At 34.5% G+C, this 22252-nt stretch overlaps 1 protein-coding gene across 2 annotated transcripts in view; it reads right to left on the reverse strand.

Moving 5' to 3' along the window:
* Positions 1-22252, reverse strand: part of Epha3 (EPH receptor A3) — a 365230-nt gene that overhangs the window by 45573 nt on the left and 297405 nt on the right. For both annotated transcript variants that reach the window (XM_005375518.2, XM_005375517.2), the window contains exons 8-12: positions 21491-21593; positions 20739-20806; positions 16178-16303; positions 9367-9552; positions 189-250 (exon numbers count right to left, since the gene is read on the reverse strand). In XM_005375518.2, the coding sequence (XP_005375575.1) occupies positions 189-250; positions 9367-9552; positions 16178-16303; positions 20739-20806; positions 21491-21593 (545 nt within the window). The remainder of the gene's footprint in view (positions 1-188; positions 251-9366; positions 9553-16177; positions 16304-20738; positions 20807-21490; positions 21594-22252) is intronic.

Consider the following 22252-nt stretch of genomic DNA (forward strand, 5'->3'; position numbering starts at 1 on the left):
AATATTTAGACCCTGAAAAATAAAAACTGCAGTGTAACAGTTTTTTCTTCCTGTTTAGTACCGGAGAATTTCGGTTACACTTGAAGTTTAGATTGCGTAATTGCTTCGCACAGCATTGGAAATCTTCCCTCATGTTTTCGGCAACTCATTCACAAATATGTGTGCGTGTGCGTACGTATTTCACTTACTCGTAAGAAGCTGTCCAAGGAACCATTCTCCATGTATTCTGTGACAATCATGACTGGCTTACCTAGGTATATGGTAAATGACACATTATCAGCACAGTTTGGCAAATGCCGCACAATGAGAATACATAAACTGTTTGATAAACTTGAACACAAAGATGTTAGAACTTTCTCTGTTCACCCAAGTTTACAAAGTTGCAATTATAAAATACACTAAGGAACAAAACCTACATTTCAGTAGAAAATTAAATTAAAAGAAGAAAATGGAGATCGTTTTCTAGAACAAAGGTCTATAACAATTTGAGTTGTTCTCAAAAAAAAGAGTTGTCCTGTGTGACATGGTTTTCCATGGACACAGCATGAGCTCCTTTTCTTCCTCGGACTGCACCTTAGCTAGCGTTCAAAACCAAGTACTTTGCTTTGAAGTGCAAGGCAGACCCAAGAGTTCAACATTCACGTATTCTTGCCACTGATACTTACAAGGCTAAGTTTACACATTCTCTGTTGTGCGAATTACAGAGAAGTAAGTAAATACAAGCCCTTCTCTTTATAGACCAGAGAAGATAGTTATGCAAAACAAGACAGTAATAATCTTTTCACATGGTTTTATTCTAAAGCCCTTGTTATGCTCAAAAGGAAAAAGAAACTAAAATTAAAATTACTGTGGAAAAGTAATTTGTAGTAACCATTTGGAAATGTCTCCTTCATTAATATTAAGACTTAAAACAGCAGCTTCATGCAGTCATATAATTATTATGTGCAAAATATAGGATCAATTATTAAATACCTTAACAAAGTTTCCATTTTACACATGAGAAAATTGAGACATTGAGGCTGACTAACTTTCTGTGGTGTCATACAGCTACCAAGTTATAAAGCGAAAAGTTCCAAACTTCATACGCTATGCTGTCTCTAAAGAAAACATTTAAAATATGAAAAATGTCAGACAAAAAGATGGTAAGTATACTGGATATAGTAACTGAAAATAAAATGTATATTTAACTAATGATAATAAATAATTAGTTAATTCTTTCATGTCAGGTTTATAGACTACTGTGAATTAAGATGAGCCTAAAAACCATAGCACTTTAACCAACTTTGGCAGTGTAATACTATGTGAAAAAAGCTGAACCATCTCCATACACACGTTACTACAATAACTAAGGAATGCATAATTGAAAACACTTCAAAAAACTTAGAGAATGTTTGTGAGGTACAGGAAATGCCACTAAATTTTTCTACGATTAAATCTTTGTGACATTGCACTAGGTACTTGACATGTGTTACGTCGCTTCATCTCCGTGTAGCTTTATACTTTAGTAATATTCATTATTCCTACTTGGCTGGTTTTCACCAGAAAGCATTGCAAATTTGTGCACCTTACTGGGTTATCCAACTACCTGGTGATTGAGCAGATCCTAGATATGGCTGTCACTTATTTTATTTTATTATATTTTATTTTATGTTTGGTTACTGGGAATCAAACTCAGAACCTTGAGCTTGTCAGGCAGGAGCTTGTGTCACCGAGCTATATCCCCAGCCCCATCTCCTATTTTAAAGATGAGATGTATTACCACATTACAGAACCTTACTGTATTATTAATATGCTGTTTATTTGTAAATCTTTCAATTAAAAGAAAATTATCATTTTTCCAAGTCCAGAAGACTGAGTTAAATTGTAGTGGAGAATTATTGAAAGATCTTGAATAAATAGTAGATTTAAAAAAAAAAACATTTATGTCCATCTAACTGTATAACAGATTTTCACACTTTCTTCATATGTGCCTTCTATATAAAAAAGGGTTAGTTTGCCATTCTGATACTAGAAAATAAGTTATTTTCTTTTTACCTTAATTTATACTGCCTGCAAATCATGAATGATTATATTTAATTAGTTTAGAAAGCTGAATACATCATAGAATGTATGTCCTTTTTATTGAGGAGAGAAAAACACTACTTAAATTGTGTAAAATTTCCCAGATAATTTTTAAATGTTATATTAACAGACACATTGATCTATTTCCATTAAGATAAGACACTGCTTTATTTATATTCTTTAGGTGCCATATCACATATACCTGAGTGATATAATATCTGAAAAGTCAACTTAGCCAAAACATTTGTCTCAAAGCTTGCTGTTTTCAAATTCTAACTAAATACAATTTGGGCAATATTCTCAAAAAAAAAGGAAAATAGAAGATTGACTCTTGCCTTAGAAACTCTGGTACTTCCTGAACTATTGTTCCCACAGACCTGGCCTGGAATAAAATAAATGATGAATGAATGAATGAATGAATGAATGAAATCTTGTATATGCATGTTCTCTTTTCTGTCATCAATCTCTGTCCCCTTCATTAATAAAATTCTGGAGAAAATTATATGCTGCCAAAATTCAATATACTTCAAGTGGAGTCAGAGATAGTTTGTCTTGTACTGAAGTTACTGCATTTGTGCACCACCAGGCATTTGCTTATCGTTGCATCCTCTGGCTCTCAGCCATGGGACCAATTCATTTCTCATTAGCATGTCTAGTAGAATGTTTGACAAAGGAAATAAAAGTAGCTAAAATATCAAACCAGTCAATTCAGGCAAAGCCCCATGACCATTCATAAATAAGGTCAGGCTGCATTTAACTCTACAATTTAGATATTTGTAAACAGATCAGTTAAGGTGGGCAAGTCTGAAAGTATGTTTCGCATTAAGTTCAAAGATTCTGCAAACCAAATATACAAAGAGTAAACAGAATCGTAAGTAATCTACTTTGGAAAGCAACCTTTTATTTTAGAGTCTCCCTTATGATCTTAATTTAGATAAATATGGGTACAGAAATAATTTCTAGAATAATGGTGAAGAACTAGCTCTAACAAGCATTAAATATAGTGGGAAACTATTTATAAGATACCAGTTCATCTGCTGATTATACAAAGCATTGACAGTCTGGTGTGCATAATATTTCATATGTAGTTTGATTTACAAATTACAGTTGGACTTCTTGAAGATAGACTTCTTCAAGACAGCTTATTTTTATTCACTGCCTTCAGAGACCAACCACAAAATGCATCTGGGTATACAGGCTAAACTCAATGGAGCTACTGTTGTAGGAATGACTGGAATAAAACTCCACCAAAAATAAGTACAACAAAGTCTGTAGTGGAGTGGTGCTTTTAATGTTAAATTGATTTCTGAGTAAAGACAATATAGTGAGCTTTCACAAAATAAAGAGAACCAAATTGGTCTATTAAAATAGTTGATTGTCTCCAAATATCCCCAGTGGCTGAGAGATACTTATAAACATTAAATTACCACTTGATAGAAACGTGATTCAAATTGTCTAAGAATTCCAGATTCAACACTATTTCTTTGCAACCTTCCTAATGACATTTCCTCTAAAAAAAGGAGTTGAGGGGCTGGGGATTTAGCTCAGCGGCAAAAGTGTCTGCCTGGCAAGCGTAAGGTCGTGAGTTCGGTTCCCAGTACCGGAGAAAAACAAAAAAAAAAACCAAAAAATAAAAAATAAAAAAAGGAGTTGAGTAATGCAATATAAATACGTACATAGTTAGTAACTGAAGTATTTTTAAAATGTTACTTTTTGGGTTAAAAAATATTTATATTCAAACAGTATTTATAAATCATCAAAGTTTAAGAAGTATTGAAATTTTATTCATTTCTACAGCAAATGCTATTTCCTTCTACTTATAGCAATAACCTTATCTAACACTCTATATCTTATATTTGAAACAATTAAACAGACATGAGTATGGTTTATGAAATCAAAATCTTTGACCTTAGCATCCAGCATGCCAGTAGAATGTAATCAGAATCAGAGTGGAAGCAAAAAGATGTAAAAGGAGAAAGAAGTTTGAAGAAAATTAGCAAAAATTACTTCACGGTTTTCAAGACAGACTTAAATCATCTTTGATGAGAAAAATTATTTTAGTTACAGTCCTAACTACAAGACTGAACAACTAAAAGACTGAAACATACTAACAGTGTTTTTCAAATTTCACTTCCATCAGGACATTATCCTGTTGTAATGAACAGTGTTAAACCTCCTGCTCTATGGTTAGCGAGAGCAGCGGCCGACTCCATGCGCTTGGAGTTCTAAGTCCGCCTCTTAGCTGTGAGCCAGTTACAAATAATCAGGTTATGGCCCTTATTTCAGACTCACTAAGAACAGTTCTCTTCAAAATCAGACCAAGAAGCACTGTCTTCAAGTCTTCCAGCCAACTATACCCTCAACCTTAGTATATAGAATGGTTAACATTCAAGCTTATTTTAAATTTGGGAGGCGGGTACTGGGAATTGAACTCATGACCTCAGGCTTGCAAGGCAAGCGCTTATGCCTCTGAGCTATATCCCTGACCCTCAAGCTTATTTTAAAATATTTCAATTTATTTATGCTGAAATTGACAGCAGAGTTAACATCACAATAACTGAATGTTACTTTCCCTTATTCCAGTCAAAGCTATGTCAAGATAAGTTCAATGAATGTGTATAGTAACGTGAACACACTGCTCAATTTACAAGGACAGTTTTATGCTCATCTTTTCAAGCTTTCAATCTTTTTAAATGTCTAATTGCAATACTTAAGATCGTCAATACAATGCTAAATGGAAGTGATGATAGCAGGATTCTAGTTCCAACTTTAAAAGACGTCCTATAATATTTAACCATTGAATATAGGTTTTAAGATATATTTGTTCTTATTTAATGGTGTTGGCATACTTTTATCTGGCATACATATTTTCTGTGTGTGTTACATTAAAAACTTAAACCTCAAGAGATTGTTTTCTGTACCTATTGAGATGAGTTTTCTTTTTATTTATCAACGTTGTAAATAGTTGAAAATTTCTGAATATTAAATCACCTGTGAATTCTTGGAATGAACTCAACTTGGTCATAGTCCCCTTTGTATGCATTGCTACACACAGCTTTTTGATTACTCTGTAATTGAATTTTTATGAATCACAATAACCTGTTATTTTACTTCTGATAATACTTCTATTACTCGATAATCAAAATATCAGTAGCCTCATGATTTAGGGTTTTTTATGCAGAACTTTGTATACGATTAGTAATACCCAGAGAGTTGTCAAATAAATGTACTATTAAATGTCTTATTCTTTTAGGACAGTTACTGTAAGTTTAAGCTAGTGTTATATAAAATGTAGTCTTGCTGGGGATATAGCTCAGTGGCACAAGCGCCTGCTTGGCAAGCACAAAGCCTTGAGTTCAACTCCCGGTACCAAGAAAAAATGCAGTCTTAGGACACATGTAAATCATCCTCTAAACAAATTTTGTAAGTTGAATTCAGTCTTTCAAAAATGTTAGAAAATTATCTAATATACACAAATGAAGGAAATACACAGCATGCCTTATCATTTTATAAATCAAATATGGCAGATGCACCTAAAAATCATAGTGGATGGTCAAAAAGAAATAATTTCATCCCTTCTTTTATTTTCTAGATTTTTCTGATGTGAGCATGTAGACAGACATGTTCAGAACTCATTGATTGATTGTTCAAATGATTGAGTGATTGCAGCAATGAAAATTGAACCCAGGGCCATTGCTCTGACCTGTGTTGCTGTAGTCTTATTTTATAAGTACAATTTGTACTTTTTGTTTTGAGACAGGGTCTTGCTAACTTGTTAAGTTGACCAGGCTGATCTCAATCTTACTATCTTCCTAACTCAGGCTCTCAGAATGCTAGGATTAGATGCCAAATGCCTTTATCAGTCTTGCAGTCATAATGCATGACAACAAGTTGTGTTGTAATTTCTGAACTTTGTCATTCTAGCAAAATATTTCCGTAAATTATTAGTAAAACAAGCATGGTATATCTATTTTCTACTATGAATATCACTTGAAATATAATGCTGGTGAGATGAGTGCAGAAGAAATCTTTCAGAGAGACATAAACAGGAAATAACACGCATTAGTGCTTCTAAAGTCTGGTTTCTTATTCCGAGGTTTCCTTCTACGTTTCAGGAATAAAAAGGTGCAAATCAGTATCTACCTCTTCGGTGAAACACAAACACCCATGACGACAGATATATTTTATTTATTTATTTTTGTTTGTTTGTTTTTTTTCCGGTACGGGGGATCGAACTCATGACCTTGAGCTTGTCAGGCAGGCGCTGTGCCACTGAGGTAAATCCCCAGCCCCTCAGATATGTTTTAATTATGAAAAAAATTCTCTTAATTTTTACTGTATGACCTTTCTAAATAATGCAAGGTTATAGTTGATTTGCACAATAATATTTTTTTTAATTTCCAGAAGGTACATTGTTCTCATCTAGTATAATTCCTTCTATTGCACTAGGTAAAAATGTTGCCAATGAAAATGACTGTTGGAGTAGCAGAGTCATTTAACTAATGGTGTGATGGCAGAAATGTAAAACATTTGCTAAAAACAAGTTCCATCCTTTTGAAGTTTAACTAAAATTGATAACACATGTTAGTACCTAGTTCTGAGCAGACTATGCTGCAGCTTTCTGCTACTTTGAAGATCACAGACGCTATCACCTTCTCTTGTATAAGACCATCAGGCTAAAAACATACCATTAAAATTGTTTATGGCTCAATTCAGATAAATGAAAATGTTTTAATAAAAGGCTTTCTCTAAAGAATTTGAAAATGAGACAATGTAATAGACCTATTATTTCCAGTACAGCATCAGCAATAATAATAAAAAGAATTATCTATGAGCAAGAAAAATAAAACAGCACAAGGATATATTCTGAAGAATTTTCTTCTACACACCCAGATTTTTAATTGGTAATATTTCCAAATCAACCAGGACAGGTAAAACACAATTTTATAAGTTTTTCCAACTTAATGTATTCTATAATCTCATCTGAAATGAATCTGAAAATAGCAGTCTTGTTGATTCTATGTTTCATGTGAAGCCGTATCTATGATTACTTTGATTTGCAAGAGCTCTCACAACCAGTAACGCTGAGTTAGAATTTGATATTAGACCCAGTGATTCTTAATCTAGATACATAAATGCGTATTTTTACTTCCTCCAGCACTGGAGATTGAACATGAATGTTTATTTTTAAATACAACTTTTTATTAAATTATAAGCTACATATTACTGTTATGTGTGGATCATTCACAATCATTCAGTTTTAGATAACAAAATAAGAATATAATGTAAAACATTTTGGAGACAAAAATTGCCATATTTATTTTAAATGCAACACATAAGTTTTATATTAAGAATTTTTCACTTCTTCTATGTAATTACACGGTGCCAGAATTAGAGCTTTCAAATATGTCATTAAGGAGTTAAAAATCTAGTTCAAGGCCTATTATTCCATTACGTTTATAATATATGAAATGACTAGAATTTATATACTTAAATTTGACAGCTTCTTGTATACTTACTTGACCAGGGAGATATATGAATTTAAATCTTACTGGAAGTGTAAAGCAGTAGCAATCCATATTACAATGTATTATAGAAACAGAATTGAATAAGGTATTTAATGTATAATATCTGCAATTTTTACAGATATTTTTTTCTTAATGATATTGGGGTGGTCAGAAAATATTCCACTATTACTACTGCTGTGACCTAAGTTTTAGGGATGCAGAGGCAAGAAGCAAGTTTTTCTTGCATGATTTAACAGTAGGAAATGGATGCACCTGTAAACCATAATTGTTAACGCAATAAATCAGACACATAAGCGTAAATATCCATGTTTTCTTTTATGTGTGAAACCAAAACTATAGAGAAAGCAAAATAAAATATAGATCATAGGGGGTAGGGATGTAGATGCTTCTCAAATGGGAAGGGGAACAAGAGATGAAGGAGGAGGGAAGGGAGAGAGGGAAGCGGGTGAAAACAGGAATTGGCTGTGCTCTGTCCCCGTACAACTCCACACCGGGAACATAAACACACAGCACAAACACGCACTCATAAAAATAGTAATAAAAATAAAAAAGAATCATGAACATACAGTACATAGTGAAATTATTCAACATTATCAGGTAATCAATTCATTTATTTTATATGAAAACTTGAAAGAAAAATATATTTCAATTATACTATGTTCTTATGAAGAAGGAAATGCCTTTTTAGTCACACTTAAGGGAGAGTAGGTATTAGTGCCATTTGGAAAGTACTCTATGTAGTGCTAAAGAAAACTAATATTAAGAAAAATATAATGAATAATGTCTGTTGCTAACCATAGAATATGTAAATACGGTGCCAGTGAATTATCCCCTAAAGGATGCCAAATTCCCTGCCATATGTTGTCTTTCACTGTATGGAATTTGCTGCCAATTTCACTTATTCTTCATCCTGTGCTCCAAAATCTTGAGGAAAAATATTCTCAAAACCTTCTCTAGAGGTTTCCATTGGGACTGGAGCCAAGAATCACAGATCAGCCTCTCAGGATCCCTTCTGAGCCTGGCTGGAGAAACCATCATGGAAATAAATTCAGATCTCTATCACGGGCCGTAAGCCAGTTCCCCCAGAGCAGTCATGAGTCCACCTGGGAAGCCAGATCAGAACTATTTTAAATCGACAGAGAACCAAGAAAAGGCCCTGAGTCCACTGTGATCCCAATCTTTACCACTCAGAAGCATTCCCAAGACTCCTATAATTTTCTTAAAGACAGGAGGGCAAAAAGGGTAAAGATTTGGGAATTTCAATGAAGCTATTGAACAATAAAGAAAAGGCAGCTAGCTAGCTGGGAGTTCCTGTTAAAATTGAGTCACCGATTTTCCTTGCTGTTGGCATACCAGAAATTTCTCCAAAGTTCTCTTTTTGACTATCTTTTATTTGTATATCTTTAAAAAGCCCAACATCTGGCATATATAGCATGTCAAAGAAAGACGCATTAATCCTAAACTTTTATTTTTGTTAGGACTGGGTATATATCTGAAAAACTTAATTTTAATGGCATCATTGGGGATTGAACCTATGGCCTTCACATTTAGCTACATCCCAAGCCCTTTAAAAATATTTCTTAGTTTGAAATAGTCTTGCTAAGTAGCTGAAGTGCCGGGCTGGACTTGAACTTTCAGTCTTCCTTGCTTCAGTTCCCAGAGTGCTGGCATTACAGACATGAGTCGCCATGCCCAGCTCAAAATCCTTATGATTGGGTTTGAGTTTGAACAACTTGTACTCAACATACACAGAAGCAGATCTTAAGACTTTACTTACTCTTAGTAACAACTCCTTCTAGTCGAATGATATTAGGATGGTCAAACTGCCCCATAATGCTGGCTTCTCCCAAAAAGTCTCTCCTTTGCTTTTCTGTATAGCCCACTTTCAGGGTCTTGATGGCCACTGAAATCTCCTTTTTTGAAGGAAGTTTTAAACGTCCACTGCACACCTCTCCAAACTCACCTACCAGAATGAAGAACAGCAAAATGTAAGGAGTTATATAATAAAAAAATCATCAGTGGAGAACCAGTATTTCTTTTCAATGTTTGCATTACAAATCGTTACACTCTTGACCTGGAAGATATACACTATAGGCCTCTAAATGATTTTGGAAGATAACAGTTTAAAATTACATAGGCAACCTCAGAATATCCACATCCTGGTGGAAAAGGGATCTGGTGAGAATTTATTTTATTTTAAAGCACCACATCCCGGTACCGGAGAAAAACCAAAAAAATAAAAAAAATAAAAAAAATAAAGCACCACACTATGAAAAGTATGAGAGAGAGAGAGAGAGAGAGAGAGAGAGAGAGAGAGAGAGAGAGAGAGAGAGAGAGAAAGAGAGAGAAACAGAGACAGAGAGAGACGGAAGGAAGGAAGGAAGGAAGGAAAGAAGGAAGGAAGGAAGGAAGAAGGGATTTGAAAGTTTCATTTATCAAGTATTTTATCCCTTGTTTTCATAGCTACCATTATCTCAGGTTAATTATCAGGCCTGGGTATTATAAGTTGAGCACTGGATTATGTTTCAGATGTTTGTAACTATTTTCTTTTTACTGATGGATATTTGGCTTTGTACTTAGACTCTACAACAATGAGAATGAAAACATCCCCTATCATTTCATTTCATTGGAGTATTAGTACACTGCATTATTGACACACTATCTATGATGTTCTCTGGGCTTCCGAGGGAGAATGGTACTGTAGCAGTATCAAAGGAAGCACTTCTCTTATCTAAAGCATCTCTGCGGACCTATCTGATTCAAAATCCTCAGTAAGAATTACAAATGTGAAATTTATCCAGGATTAATTGAAACTAGAGTGTTGCTGGTTCTTGAATATCCTAATCCAACTAATATAAAATTGCCTAGAACCAGGTGGGAACTACGTTGTTGCCGAGATGATTTATGTGTCATTCTTTCATCAGAATTTAAGTTCTCATTCATTTCTCTTCTCTTGGCTGTCACAATGATTGCCTCAAAGTAGCAACATCACAGACTGTCGCTCCTTCACAAAGCTACAAATGTTGTGTGGATTATTAGGTCTGTGTTTGTGCCACATTCAAATAATAGGCTTCATATCAGATAAGAATTTTTTCTTAAATATTATAAAAATAATTACATGATTAATTTTTTGGTTCCCTTGGAAATGGAAATAATTTTGTTCTCTTTTCACTGTCAGTTATATATATATATGAGCCTCATACTCTATGTGTCAGAAAGAAACAAGTGGGCGATTCTCTACTTTTTATATTTATTATCTATTTATCCAAGTAAATGGTTTGACTGAGGAAAGTAGCAGGATATTCTGTCACCTGCCAACTCCATGACTACAAATGAACTTGCCTCTCCCTAGGACACTAGAAACCCCCTCCGCATGGCAGTTCTTTTAGGGAGCCAATCTTATTGCTGTGTGCTAAGCAGTGACTCACATCGTACAGTGCTTCTCAGTCACCGAAAGTCCAAAAGCAGATGCTCAGGCACCTGTGTAACAATATTCATTGGCCGTCAGCAGTATGGAAGACACTGTGAGACACAACCTAAAACAAGGAGTGATAAGTTTCTTCCCTTTGAGGAAATAGAGAAAAACAACAGTGCCAGCAGCTACCCTTTTCCTCAGGATTCTAAGGAAAATTGGGGAGTAGAAGCTGAGAATATGCCCTTGCTATGTGGAACTATTAGCAGTTTTGACACCAAGTTTGAATTTATAAGCAAGAGTCAGAGTCCCTTTCCCAGGGTTTCCTGAGCACTGCTGCAGAATGCCAGCTCATTTTCTGTAAATATTAAGTTTGAGCAAACTGTATATAAAAAGGTTTCCATTAAGAACCTACTAATTTTCTGAAAGTCCTACCCTTATCATGAATCAGCATAGCATAAAGACTATGTTTTACATTCAAATGTCACCAACACTTAGCGAGCTATAACATGTCAGCTTACAGGAGCGAGAGTCCAGAGCTGTGATTAAGGGAATGAATCCTGGAGCTAAATGCTCAGAGTTGAATCCTGGCTGTTCTTTGTTAGCTTTGTGATTTTGAGTGTTATAACCTCTCTGTGCCTCCCTTTCTTCTTCTTCTTCTTCTTTTTTTTTTTTTTTTACTTTAAAGAGAATTAAAAGAAATAATGAAAATGATACAGAATTTCAAAACAGGATGATAGGAAATTAACAAAGGTTTTTATAGTGCATATTGTTATCTTCAAAGTGCTTGTTCAGATTACCAGATACAAGCATGCAAAATTGATCAAATTAGGCATTATCTACAACTGAGCACACCACTGATTTCTACCTCCTAAGGCTGTTACACAAAGAAGTTGATATACTTAAAGAACCTGGAACAGTGCCAAACACATAGTGACATCTAAGTTTTAGTTGCTATTTACTTCTCTATATTCAGACCCACCATAAGAGGCTTAAATTATCTACCTCTCAAGAATTCCTGTTCTGGGGGGTGGGGATTTAGCTCAGCGGCACAGTGCCTGCCTGGCAAGAGCAAGGTCGTGAGTTCGATTGCCGGTACCGGAGAAAAACAGAAGAAAAAAAAAAAAAGAATTCCTGTTTATATCAAACTGACAAATGAATATAAAAGTGTTTTTTTTTTTTTTTTTTTTTAAATGCCAAAAGCTATGTAAGAGATAGTAGTAACTTTCTTGTCAACCTGGACAAGTATTTGTAAAGGAGAACACTCCTAAGAGTACCTGACAATATCGTTTCTCTTCAGATCGTATAAATCTTTCACCTTTCACTAGAGTACCTGACAGGGGAGATTAAATGTAAGTTTTCATATTCTAAGTGAGACAATTACAGGTTCTTTGTCCTGAGTGGGATCTATGATGTGCACATGTATAACTACATTCAAAATTTGTAGAAATGGTATTTCAGTATTGCTAAATTTTAAATATTTTAATGTGACCATTTCATCAGATAAATACTAGAAATGGTCATCAATATATTATATAAAATATAAGTGCTTATCAGCAATTCAGTCCTCTTTATAATAATTCGAAACAACTATGTTAATAAAGTTGACAAAGACTGGGCAAATATGATTCCCAATTGCCCCCACATTTTCTATTTTTTTCAATTAATTTTGTACGTATAAGAAAAAAATGTTGTTTTTTCAATTTTTAACAAAAGTCACAGCAACCACGTGCTGATATTTGAAATTGTAATGTGTGGCATGTTCATTGTCTCTTCTAAACATATTTGTTTTATGGGAAGAAACAATAGGCTTAGATTTAAGATGCACAATGTAAAAATTATAGATTCTTGTCCTGGGAATGTTGCTCAGTAACAGAGTCCTTGTCCTCCAAGTATGAGGCCCAGATTGCATCCTTGGCACCATGAATAATGCATAAGAAATAAGAAATAAACAAAGACAATTTCCTTCACTTTATTCTTTTAAAATAGAAAAACATCTAATTGTGTTTAAGGAGAATGACCACCTTCCCACATTAGCCTTAAGGCCTATTCTCCTATGTTAATAAGAAAAATATAATAAAAATCAATACTGAATGATGCGTATGAGTCAGCAAAGTATTCTACACAAATGTGTCACTAATTCCAACAAAAATTCTACCCAAAAAGGCACTATTGTGATCGGCAGTATCTGGAATGGGCTTTGGGTTTGGAAAACAAAAACTTAAGCTCTAGTTTCTTATTTTGGTGACCACAGTCCTTCAAATTTCTAGCCGCTTATTCCCCAACTGTGGAAATAACGACAGTGGCACCTATATGAATTTGTTCACAAGTTAAATGCCACGTGATTGGAAAAAGTAGTTGGAGCAATAAAAGTAGAAATTTTAGTCATTTTGAATTTTTCTTTAATAGAAATTTAATTTAGTTAATTTATGGCTCAATTTGAATTTTCCATTTGCATTATAAATATAATGCTTCTGGGGATATAATGTATAAATGAAATTTTCTATAACACATATCTATATAAAAACTGAAAGAAAAATTAGAGAATTAGTCATATATATTTAGAGAGACAGAGAGTGAGAGAGAGACAGAGACAGAGACAGAGATCTAGACAGAGAGAGAGGAATTACATTAACTATCACTGAGTGAAAGTATTAGCCTAACAATGACAGGTATAAAAGATAGTTATTAATCAATATAGCATAATTATTCTTTTTGAGACAGGGTCTTGCTATGCAGTTCAGACTTGCCTTGAACTCACTATGTAGACCAGGCTGCCCTCAAATTCATGGCAATCCTCCTGCATCAGCCTCCCAAGTGGTGGGATTACAGGTATGCACCACCATGCCCAGCAGCTTAATTATTAAATTTTTATGAGTAATATTAAGTTACTTTTATTTTTTATTTTAAATAATTTTGAGATGTAATTCATGTCATAAAACTCAGGCAATTGAAGACATTAAATTATTTTTGAAAACTAAAAGTTTGTATATAGTAGGCAACTATACTGATAGAACAAGTTTGGCACAGGGCCTGAGGTGCAGTTCTGTGATAGATCACTGGCCAACATGCAGGAGCTCCTGGGTTCCAGCCTCAGGACCACACAATATTACTTTGAAGTTGGCACGAGTTATTATTGGACTTATTGCAGAAATGTATACATACACTTTAATTATTTTAACATGCATACTTTAAATGTTACAAAAGAAAATATTTTAAAAATGATAGTTTAAAAAATCTGATTCCATATTCTACCTTGGAAGCATCAAAGCCTCTAATGTGTAAGCAAAGTCGTCTAGAATTTGGTGTGTGTGTTAAGATGAATACAGCCAGCAGAAGTATAACCAACCTTGGGGATATATCTACTTGTGAATAAAAGAGGCACAGTTTATCGCTTTTAACGTGGCAAATAAGTATACTGTGTACAACTCTCCACATATGAGGTATTTGTCTTATTCTTTACAAACGTGCATGAGGAAAGACAACTTAGATCTGTTCTAACCCTTAATAGGCACCAGAATCATTGACTGACCCCTATACATAGAAGAAGTCCCTTTAGCTCATGTATGTTACCATTGTTAATGTGTGAGCTTTGTCTCATAACTTTGCTTTGTGAATATCTTTTTTATTAATTTTTTTCCAGTGCAGAAGGCCAGGGATTTAAAGCTCATCATAATGTCTGTCAGGTCTTCTGGGCATTGGCTCAGAATCAGTGAATTTTATTCTTCTCCTCAGACTCCCAGTCAGTGTGCACAGTCTTTGTGCTGCTCGTCCTACTGCAGATTCCATGTTGGAAACCAGTGCACTTTTGTGGGGCAACATGCAAACCAGCCGAGTGGAAGACTTCTGGCAGAGGACACTGCTCTCAAATGGAGCAGACCGTTGAAACAGTACCCTACATGTATCTGTTTGGGCTGTGGATGCGTATAGGTGTACAGTCAATGTGTGTACTTCCCAATCTTTGTGAAAAGAGAATACCAAAGCTAATTTTTTTTTAAAATGAGCACAAATTTCACATTATAACATTACCTGCATGTGTGAGCTGCTTGGAGGATAAGACATTAAGAAAATTAGAAGAGTAGCTTTGGAAAATTATCATTTTCTTTGGATAATATGAATTACTCAAGATTGTTCTGTTTGCATACCAACTACCGATTGCATTTTAAATACTACTTTGGTGTATAGAAAAATAGAGGCAATTACATGTATATCTGTGTAAAGAAGGATCAGTCATAAATATAGAAATATAGCACTTGCATAAAATGTGATCTGACATACATAATTCAATGAGTTAATTACTCAATGTTTTATTCTAGCTCCTGCATCAACATAACCAATTTGGTTTGTCTTTGAGGGCAACATCAAAGGATATAATAACTGTGCAAAACTCTTTATTGTTTTGCATGGTTTATTTTTACTTTTGGACAGCAATTTTATTGCTGTGTACTCTGCCATATATTATGTGTGTTCATGCATTCCTGTGTAAGTATATAGAATACTGTTATGTAATTCATATCTAAAATTTTTGTTGAGAAAATGCAGCTTCATTAAAATTCACTTAAAGAGTTTCATTAATAAATCTATGATTACTTGAGGAACAGAGCACTTTTGTTCTACACAATGAAAACTTAAAATAGGTAGACTATAAGTGCAAAAAAACCCAAAAGAAATATGAAAGAAAAAAAAAATAAGTACATTATATCAAGTTAAGCAAGTATTTTTTATGAAGTACTTCATATTATTTAAAATATTTATACAAAAGAGTTGTGATGGAATTTATGTAGTTTATCAAGATTTTATTTTATTTTTTGTTGCTTGTTGTTTTGTTATTCTGAAGAGGATTTTGAAATTGAAAATCAAAGTTTGCAATTACTTGGCCTGATTAAAGTGAGACGCAGTTTTACCCTGTTACCCCTACTCTGCTAACCGCTTTGTGATACATGATCAGCGTAGCGTTGGGAAGATTGAGCCATTGCTGCTCCCAGCTCTGAAATTCAATAAATAAATGGTGGCCATGGTCTGAGAGGCTGTAAGCCTGGCACCTTTGAAATCATTCCATTCCATTCCATACTCCATTTATTTATTGCCTGTCTTTGATCGTTAAATCAGAAAACACCTGTTTCCATTGCAATATTCTTAGGCCTGGTGTAATTTCCACACTAGGTTGGCTGCTTACCTGCTCCAACTACTTTGTCAATGGATATGTTGGTGGCATCCAGTTCCTTAGCAAACTCATGAACAGCTTGTGTTGGGTCTTCATACGTATGTGGATCAACGTAAGTCCTGAGACCTGGAAGTTTTACTGTTTAAAGGAAAAAGCAAAGACATTATTGCAATGAGATTTGTTAAACTTTTACTGAGTAATTGTTATGATGAATTTGTTGGCTAAAAGAAGTCTCCATGTCAAGAAAGTATGCTGATCTTTAAATTTGTCACTTTTTTCTTTTACTTTCCTTAAACTAAAAATTAAAAAGAAAGATGTGTGTTCAGGCGTTTAGTGCCAGTAATCAGAAAGCTGACCAACACAATTAACAGGCTTAAAAATTATGCCAAGAAGCTAAAGTTCTAAACATAAATCATATAGAAATTTTATATGTAAATCTATTTTATATTTATTGGTTAAATAATTCTGAAGGTGGAAATTTTCTAGAGTATTCTGCAATTAAATTAACCAGACAAATAACACAGATAAATCATTTTGAATTCGATTCTATTTAGTAACATCCTATAATTTGGGTAAATAACTCCCATTAAAGATGATTTGGAGTATTTAATAAACTATCTTAGAAAAAAACCCTAAATTTTAAAAAGTGTCCTAGGATCAATTAAATTTCATGAACATCATCTAACATTAAAAAATATTATAATTTTTAAACTGGAGAATATCCACTAATATTAGTTATGCCTTAATCTTGGTAACATTGTTGACAGTGCACGAGAAATGGGGCATGAATAATAATAGGTATTTTTCACAAAGTTATTGAAAAATACTTTTCTTGTAGTTTAATAAATGAAGCCAGTCATTAAAGCTTATAATGTTATTTTATAAAGGAAGGCACTCTTTGGTAGAAAAGCAGTTGAATTCTATAGTGACCGAAGCTTTCTTTGAGATACTTTTTTAGCTTGTCTTAAATAGCTGTGTGGAAAGCCTTCAGAACAATGAACATTGTTATTAGGTCAATGAGTCCAGGATTTCAAAGTTTGTTTTAAAACATGATTAGTTCAATTAATTATAAGATAATTTTATGAATACCATGGTGACACCGCTTCCTATGACAAACCCATAGGAGTTTTGAATAAAGAAACATAGGCACAGAATAAAGCGATTACAAAAGAAATAGTGATGGGGAAGCATGGGGTTAAGAACTCCTTTTTCTCAGCTCCTTCTGCAGATGAGCTGAACACAGCACAACGGTAAGGCGAGATGAGCCGTCAAGTGGGGCACAAGGAGGAAAGGCTAACACCACCCAGACTGCAGCACTTGCTGCTGCTGGAGAGGAGCAGCCAGCCTTCGGCCGGAGGCAGAGTGCAGATAATCTGTAAAGACAACAGCGTCTAGGAAGTCCGCGTTCACAAGACAGGAGAGTAAAGTTGTGAAGTTGAAGTGCTTTGGGCAAACAGGGCAGAGGAAATTGTGAAGTGAGAACTCTTCTGGCGTTTCTCTCTCTTGGATAGTTCGGTTAAAGGGCAGGGCAGGCTGTGGAGAAAGCTCTTGAAAAGGTATAGTTCAAGTGCTTGCTGCATAATCAGCGCTGGAGTAATGACAGGATTATTGCCCTAATCTGTATTTTCACTCTTCAGAATACTTATTTACAATTACTAATATCACTGAGGTTTCCTGGCTTGAGAATTTCAGCTCATAAATGCCATTTCTTTTGACCTAACATATAAATTTGCACACTTCTTTCATGTAAACACTAATCCTTTTTATAAAAACAGATGGCAAAGTCATTCTTTAATGTAGAGGTCTACTATACTTTATTACTGCACTAAAATGATTTCTATCAGTACTAAAATATTTACCCTTAAGACAAGAAACAGATTAAAGAAAGCTATATGTTTCTTGCTTCAGAGAAAGAAAAACTAAGTTACCAGAGTTACTAAAATATGGTAGGTAATGTCTTATTAGTCCTGTTGTTGAGTCAATTTTGTTACATTTTCATGAAAATTCATTTCACCCTAATGAAGGTATGTTATATTTTTATTTACTTGCATATTAATTGTAAGGAGAAGAAATCTAGCACTTTTCTCCAAGTTTAAAAAATAAAACTTTGAACATAAAGTAAAATTGAATATTTTTGGTAAATAATTGCACATATTTTACCTTGATGAACTTAAGAAAACCAATTTGAGGAAGACTGGTGGAATAACAATTTACAGAGTATGAAAGAAGTTGTTATAAATGATGTCTTAAATATTTTACACTTGATCTTAGCCAAAAGGCCGAGCATGTCTTAAATATTTTAAATGAGTACTGAATGTTTTAAAAAGTTTCAAATGTGCTTTAGTATTAACACTCAGCCCTAGAGAATATATGTATTCTTGAATAATGTGAAAATTACATAATCATTCTCTCCAAACTCAGTTATATTTTCTTTTATTAATTAAAATAAGGTGAATTGCTTTTCCACCCACATAACATTTGAAGAAAAAAACTAGAAATATAAATATTCGTCCCAACCCCGGGTAAACAATGGTCTGGTCATGGTGGGAGCTTTAGCTGCTGAGTCCTAACTGCTCACCTCAGAGGGTCCAGGAACCAGGAGATTGAGGCTACAAGGCACATAATCCCTTCACACCAATAATTAAGGGCAACATACAGAGTCACTGAGCTCTGTCATGAAAACCAGATAATAAACACATGCACACGTGTTAAGCTGTACTACTTTACAGCTCATTCTGTGCAAACACAATAATTTACATTTCCATTTTAACAGCATGAGTTGCCCTAAGGAGAGCAAAAAATGTAAAAAGTTCCAGGCACAGAGGGCAAGGGGACATGGTCTTAGGAGGTGAAACACATTTCTTTCCTTTTGAAGCAATATTATAGGATTTGTAACAAGGCCAAAGGGAATAGCTCATAGCTACAGCTTTTAAAAATAATTCCAAGTAAATAGTCTGAAATAAACCAGCTGTGGTATGGAAGGACAGAAAGTTTATAACACGCATATAAGTTACTTTATGATTTTAAAACTAGACTAAAATGTATTTTTGCTGTCATAAAGATATCATACATTTGAAAAAAAATTACATCTCAACAAACTCCGCCATAATAACCAACAGGAAAATAGACTGCAGACAGTACAAGAGCCTACTTAAAATTGGCACACAGAATTTTATCAAATATCCATATTCATAAGATTATAATTCCCATAAAAATAACTGCACCATCATGCCTTGCTCTAAAGATAATGTTCATACCTGTGGTCCATCTAACACTGAAGAGATTTTATCCACAAGAATGTAATGGCCTAAATTTATGTGTGGAGGTTGCGACACTATATTTTTGTGTGTGTAGGCCCAAGGCAAAAAGACTAACCTGGAGTGATATGTTATTGATACCAGGAAGACAGTGCCTTGACTTGTTTTGTGACCTGTTCCATAATGACTCCGCAATTAGATCAATAAACTCGTAATACTTCTGCAAACTCTTGCACTGCTTCCATCTCACATTAATTTACTTTTGAAAAATATTTCTCTTTCTTCCTTTCTCTCTATATATCTCTCATTCTGTCTCTCTATGTCTCTCACTCTGTCTCTGTCTGTCTCTGTCTCTCTCCTCTTTTTAGAAACTATATGGTTCCTCCATGTTAACAAAAAGTAAATCAGGATTTTTACTTGAGTTATAACCAAAGTTATTATCTTTAGCTGCATATCCAATGGCTGCAAGGAAGTTTAATGTTGATTTGAAAACAATTTTCAATGGCAGTAGTGAATGCCAAAAAAGTAATGATTACAAGACCACATTAATTGTTTTGAGATATTTTGGAGCACACGAGCTTGAGCGTAGTCTTTGTACTAATTTCCATGAGATCACGCTATTCTCTTTAAGGCCACTGATTCATAATCGCCACAATGAGCTGAGCTGAAGTTTGGAAAAACAAAACACCTGGAATGATTGGTCTCACCAGTGGGGAAAAATGAGGCTTTTTACTAGATGTAAACAAGTTATTTTCTAAATAAGTGTTTCTTTTAGAAAATATTAGAAGAGACTAAATTGGTTGGTATTAAAATGGGAAGGAAAAGTCCTGGCTTTCCTACCAGCTGGATATCATGTAACTCCAAAACAAACAGTTTATTCTAAAGACTCTTTCCTGGTTGGTTGATAAAATGGAGAAGGCATTTCACATAAACAGAGGTTGTTTATATTTACTTGGCAGTTATGAAAGAGAAAAATCTCCTATTTAGATTTTAGCAAAGGACTGGTAATAAGGAAATTGAAGACACGCTTTGCATTTCAGCCATGCAGAGCTGAGTACAGTTCATACTACTCATCATGTGCATTATTTGAATATAAACCACAGGTTACCCTTCCCGTTAAGTATGCTGAAATGTAGCCATGTAAAAATTACTTAATGCAGAGCCATGAATTTCCTTCTCCTTTTAAAATAAATTTAATTTAACCAATTTTTCCATGCAAACTCTTTTGAATTCCCTTTATCAAGGGGAATTTAGCCAACTATAAAGCAAGAAGGGCTAAAAGTAAGATGTTGGAACAGAACAGTTCAGCAACTCACAATGTCCATTCCCAAAGTGAAGTCTTTTTTCATCTGCACCATGTTTTGACTTGTTATAGCCACAGAACCTAAGGTAAATCAAGGGAAGAGAGAACATAAGATGGTTATACTTAAAACAATTATGTGTGTTCAAAATATGCAAGGCACAAAACTTAAAGCTTGTTTCTCAAACAATTAAATGCTTTAGTGAAAGTTTATTGGCTTCATATTTTCTAAATCTTCAATAGAAAATCTCTTTTCCTGGGGACCCTGAAAAACTGCCTAATGAGGAGATATGTAGGGCTGCTTTCCTACTGAGCAGACCCCTCCAGTTCAGTTTTTATAATGGCCTTAGAACGTGTTTATAGTATTTTTAACAACTACTGTTCGAATGAATGAAGGTAAAGTCTCCGTTGGTAATGATTACTGCTGGGCAGTTTTGCCTATGTTTGGGTGAGAAAGTGTCAAGGAAATCTGGGCTTATTTGAAGAGTGAGGGGATAATTGGAAAAAGACGACAGAAATGAGGAACAGGGTCAAAGGAGGAAAGTGGTATGTTTTAGGGTGGGGGCGGGAATTAATGGAAAAAAGAAAACCAAAACTAAGGATGGAGGGAACCAGGGAAGGGAAAAGAAAAAGGAAGGACCCAGAATGTAGATGGAGACACTTTTATTTGTTAATAAACTTTATTGACCACCACAAATTTTAGCAGCAACCAAAGGCAGCAAGGAAAGCAATAATGAAAATACATAATGAAACAGACCGTGACCTCACCTCCCGATCAGAACATAAATGACGACGGTGAGGAGAATAATTGCTACTGCTGCTGAAATGGCGATCATTACCACTTGGCTGTTTTCACCAGAGATGGAGAAAGCTGTGAGACGTTGAAAGAGAAAACAAGAAAAGAACAAGCATTATCATGTCATGACTAATGTGTACAAGGCACACCTTATAAATCTAGCATATTATTTTTTCTGAAATGTTTAATTTTGCTACAATGTTGAAAACTTCTTTATTTACTATAAAAGTATCCCGATCATTTTGCTTGATATTTTTGCCCAGCTCACAATTTATTATGTAACAGTGAACACTGTTTTGAACCATTGATCAATGCCATCTGACTGCCTATCCTAGTGAATATAGTGGACTGGCTTCTACTCTGCTTGGCAAGAAGCTCACTGGACAAACCGGAAGTCATCAGATGAACACGATGGGTAGAGAAATATCTCCCAGGGCAATATGTGAATCCTTGCTAGTGAATCTTATTTGGCCCCAATATCTGTACTTATTTTTAAAAGTGGTGTTTTATTTGCCACAGCAAGAATGACCTCGGAGGACATCACGCTGAGTGAAATAGGCTAAACACAGAAAAATAAAGGCTCCCTGTTATCCTTCTATGAGGAATCATAAAATTCAAATTTATAAAAGTACAGAAGAAACTTATGGCTACCAGAGCCGTGACAGGGGGTGAGAATGGAAATGGAAACCAAAGGTACAAGATTTCAGTTAGACAAAGATAAGTTTTCAAAATCT

The sequence above is a fragment of the Chinchilla lanigera genome, unplaced genomic scaffold, assembly GCF_000276665.1.
Source record: "Chinchilla lanigera isolate Chin_1 unplaced genomic scaffold, ChiLan1.0 scaffold00006, whole genome shotgun sequence".
NCBI classification, from domain to species: Eukaryota; Metazoa; Chordata; class Mammalia; order Rodentia; family Chinchillidae; genus Chinchilla; species Chinchilla lanigera.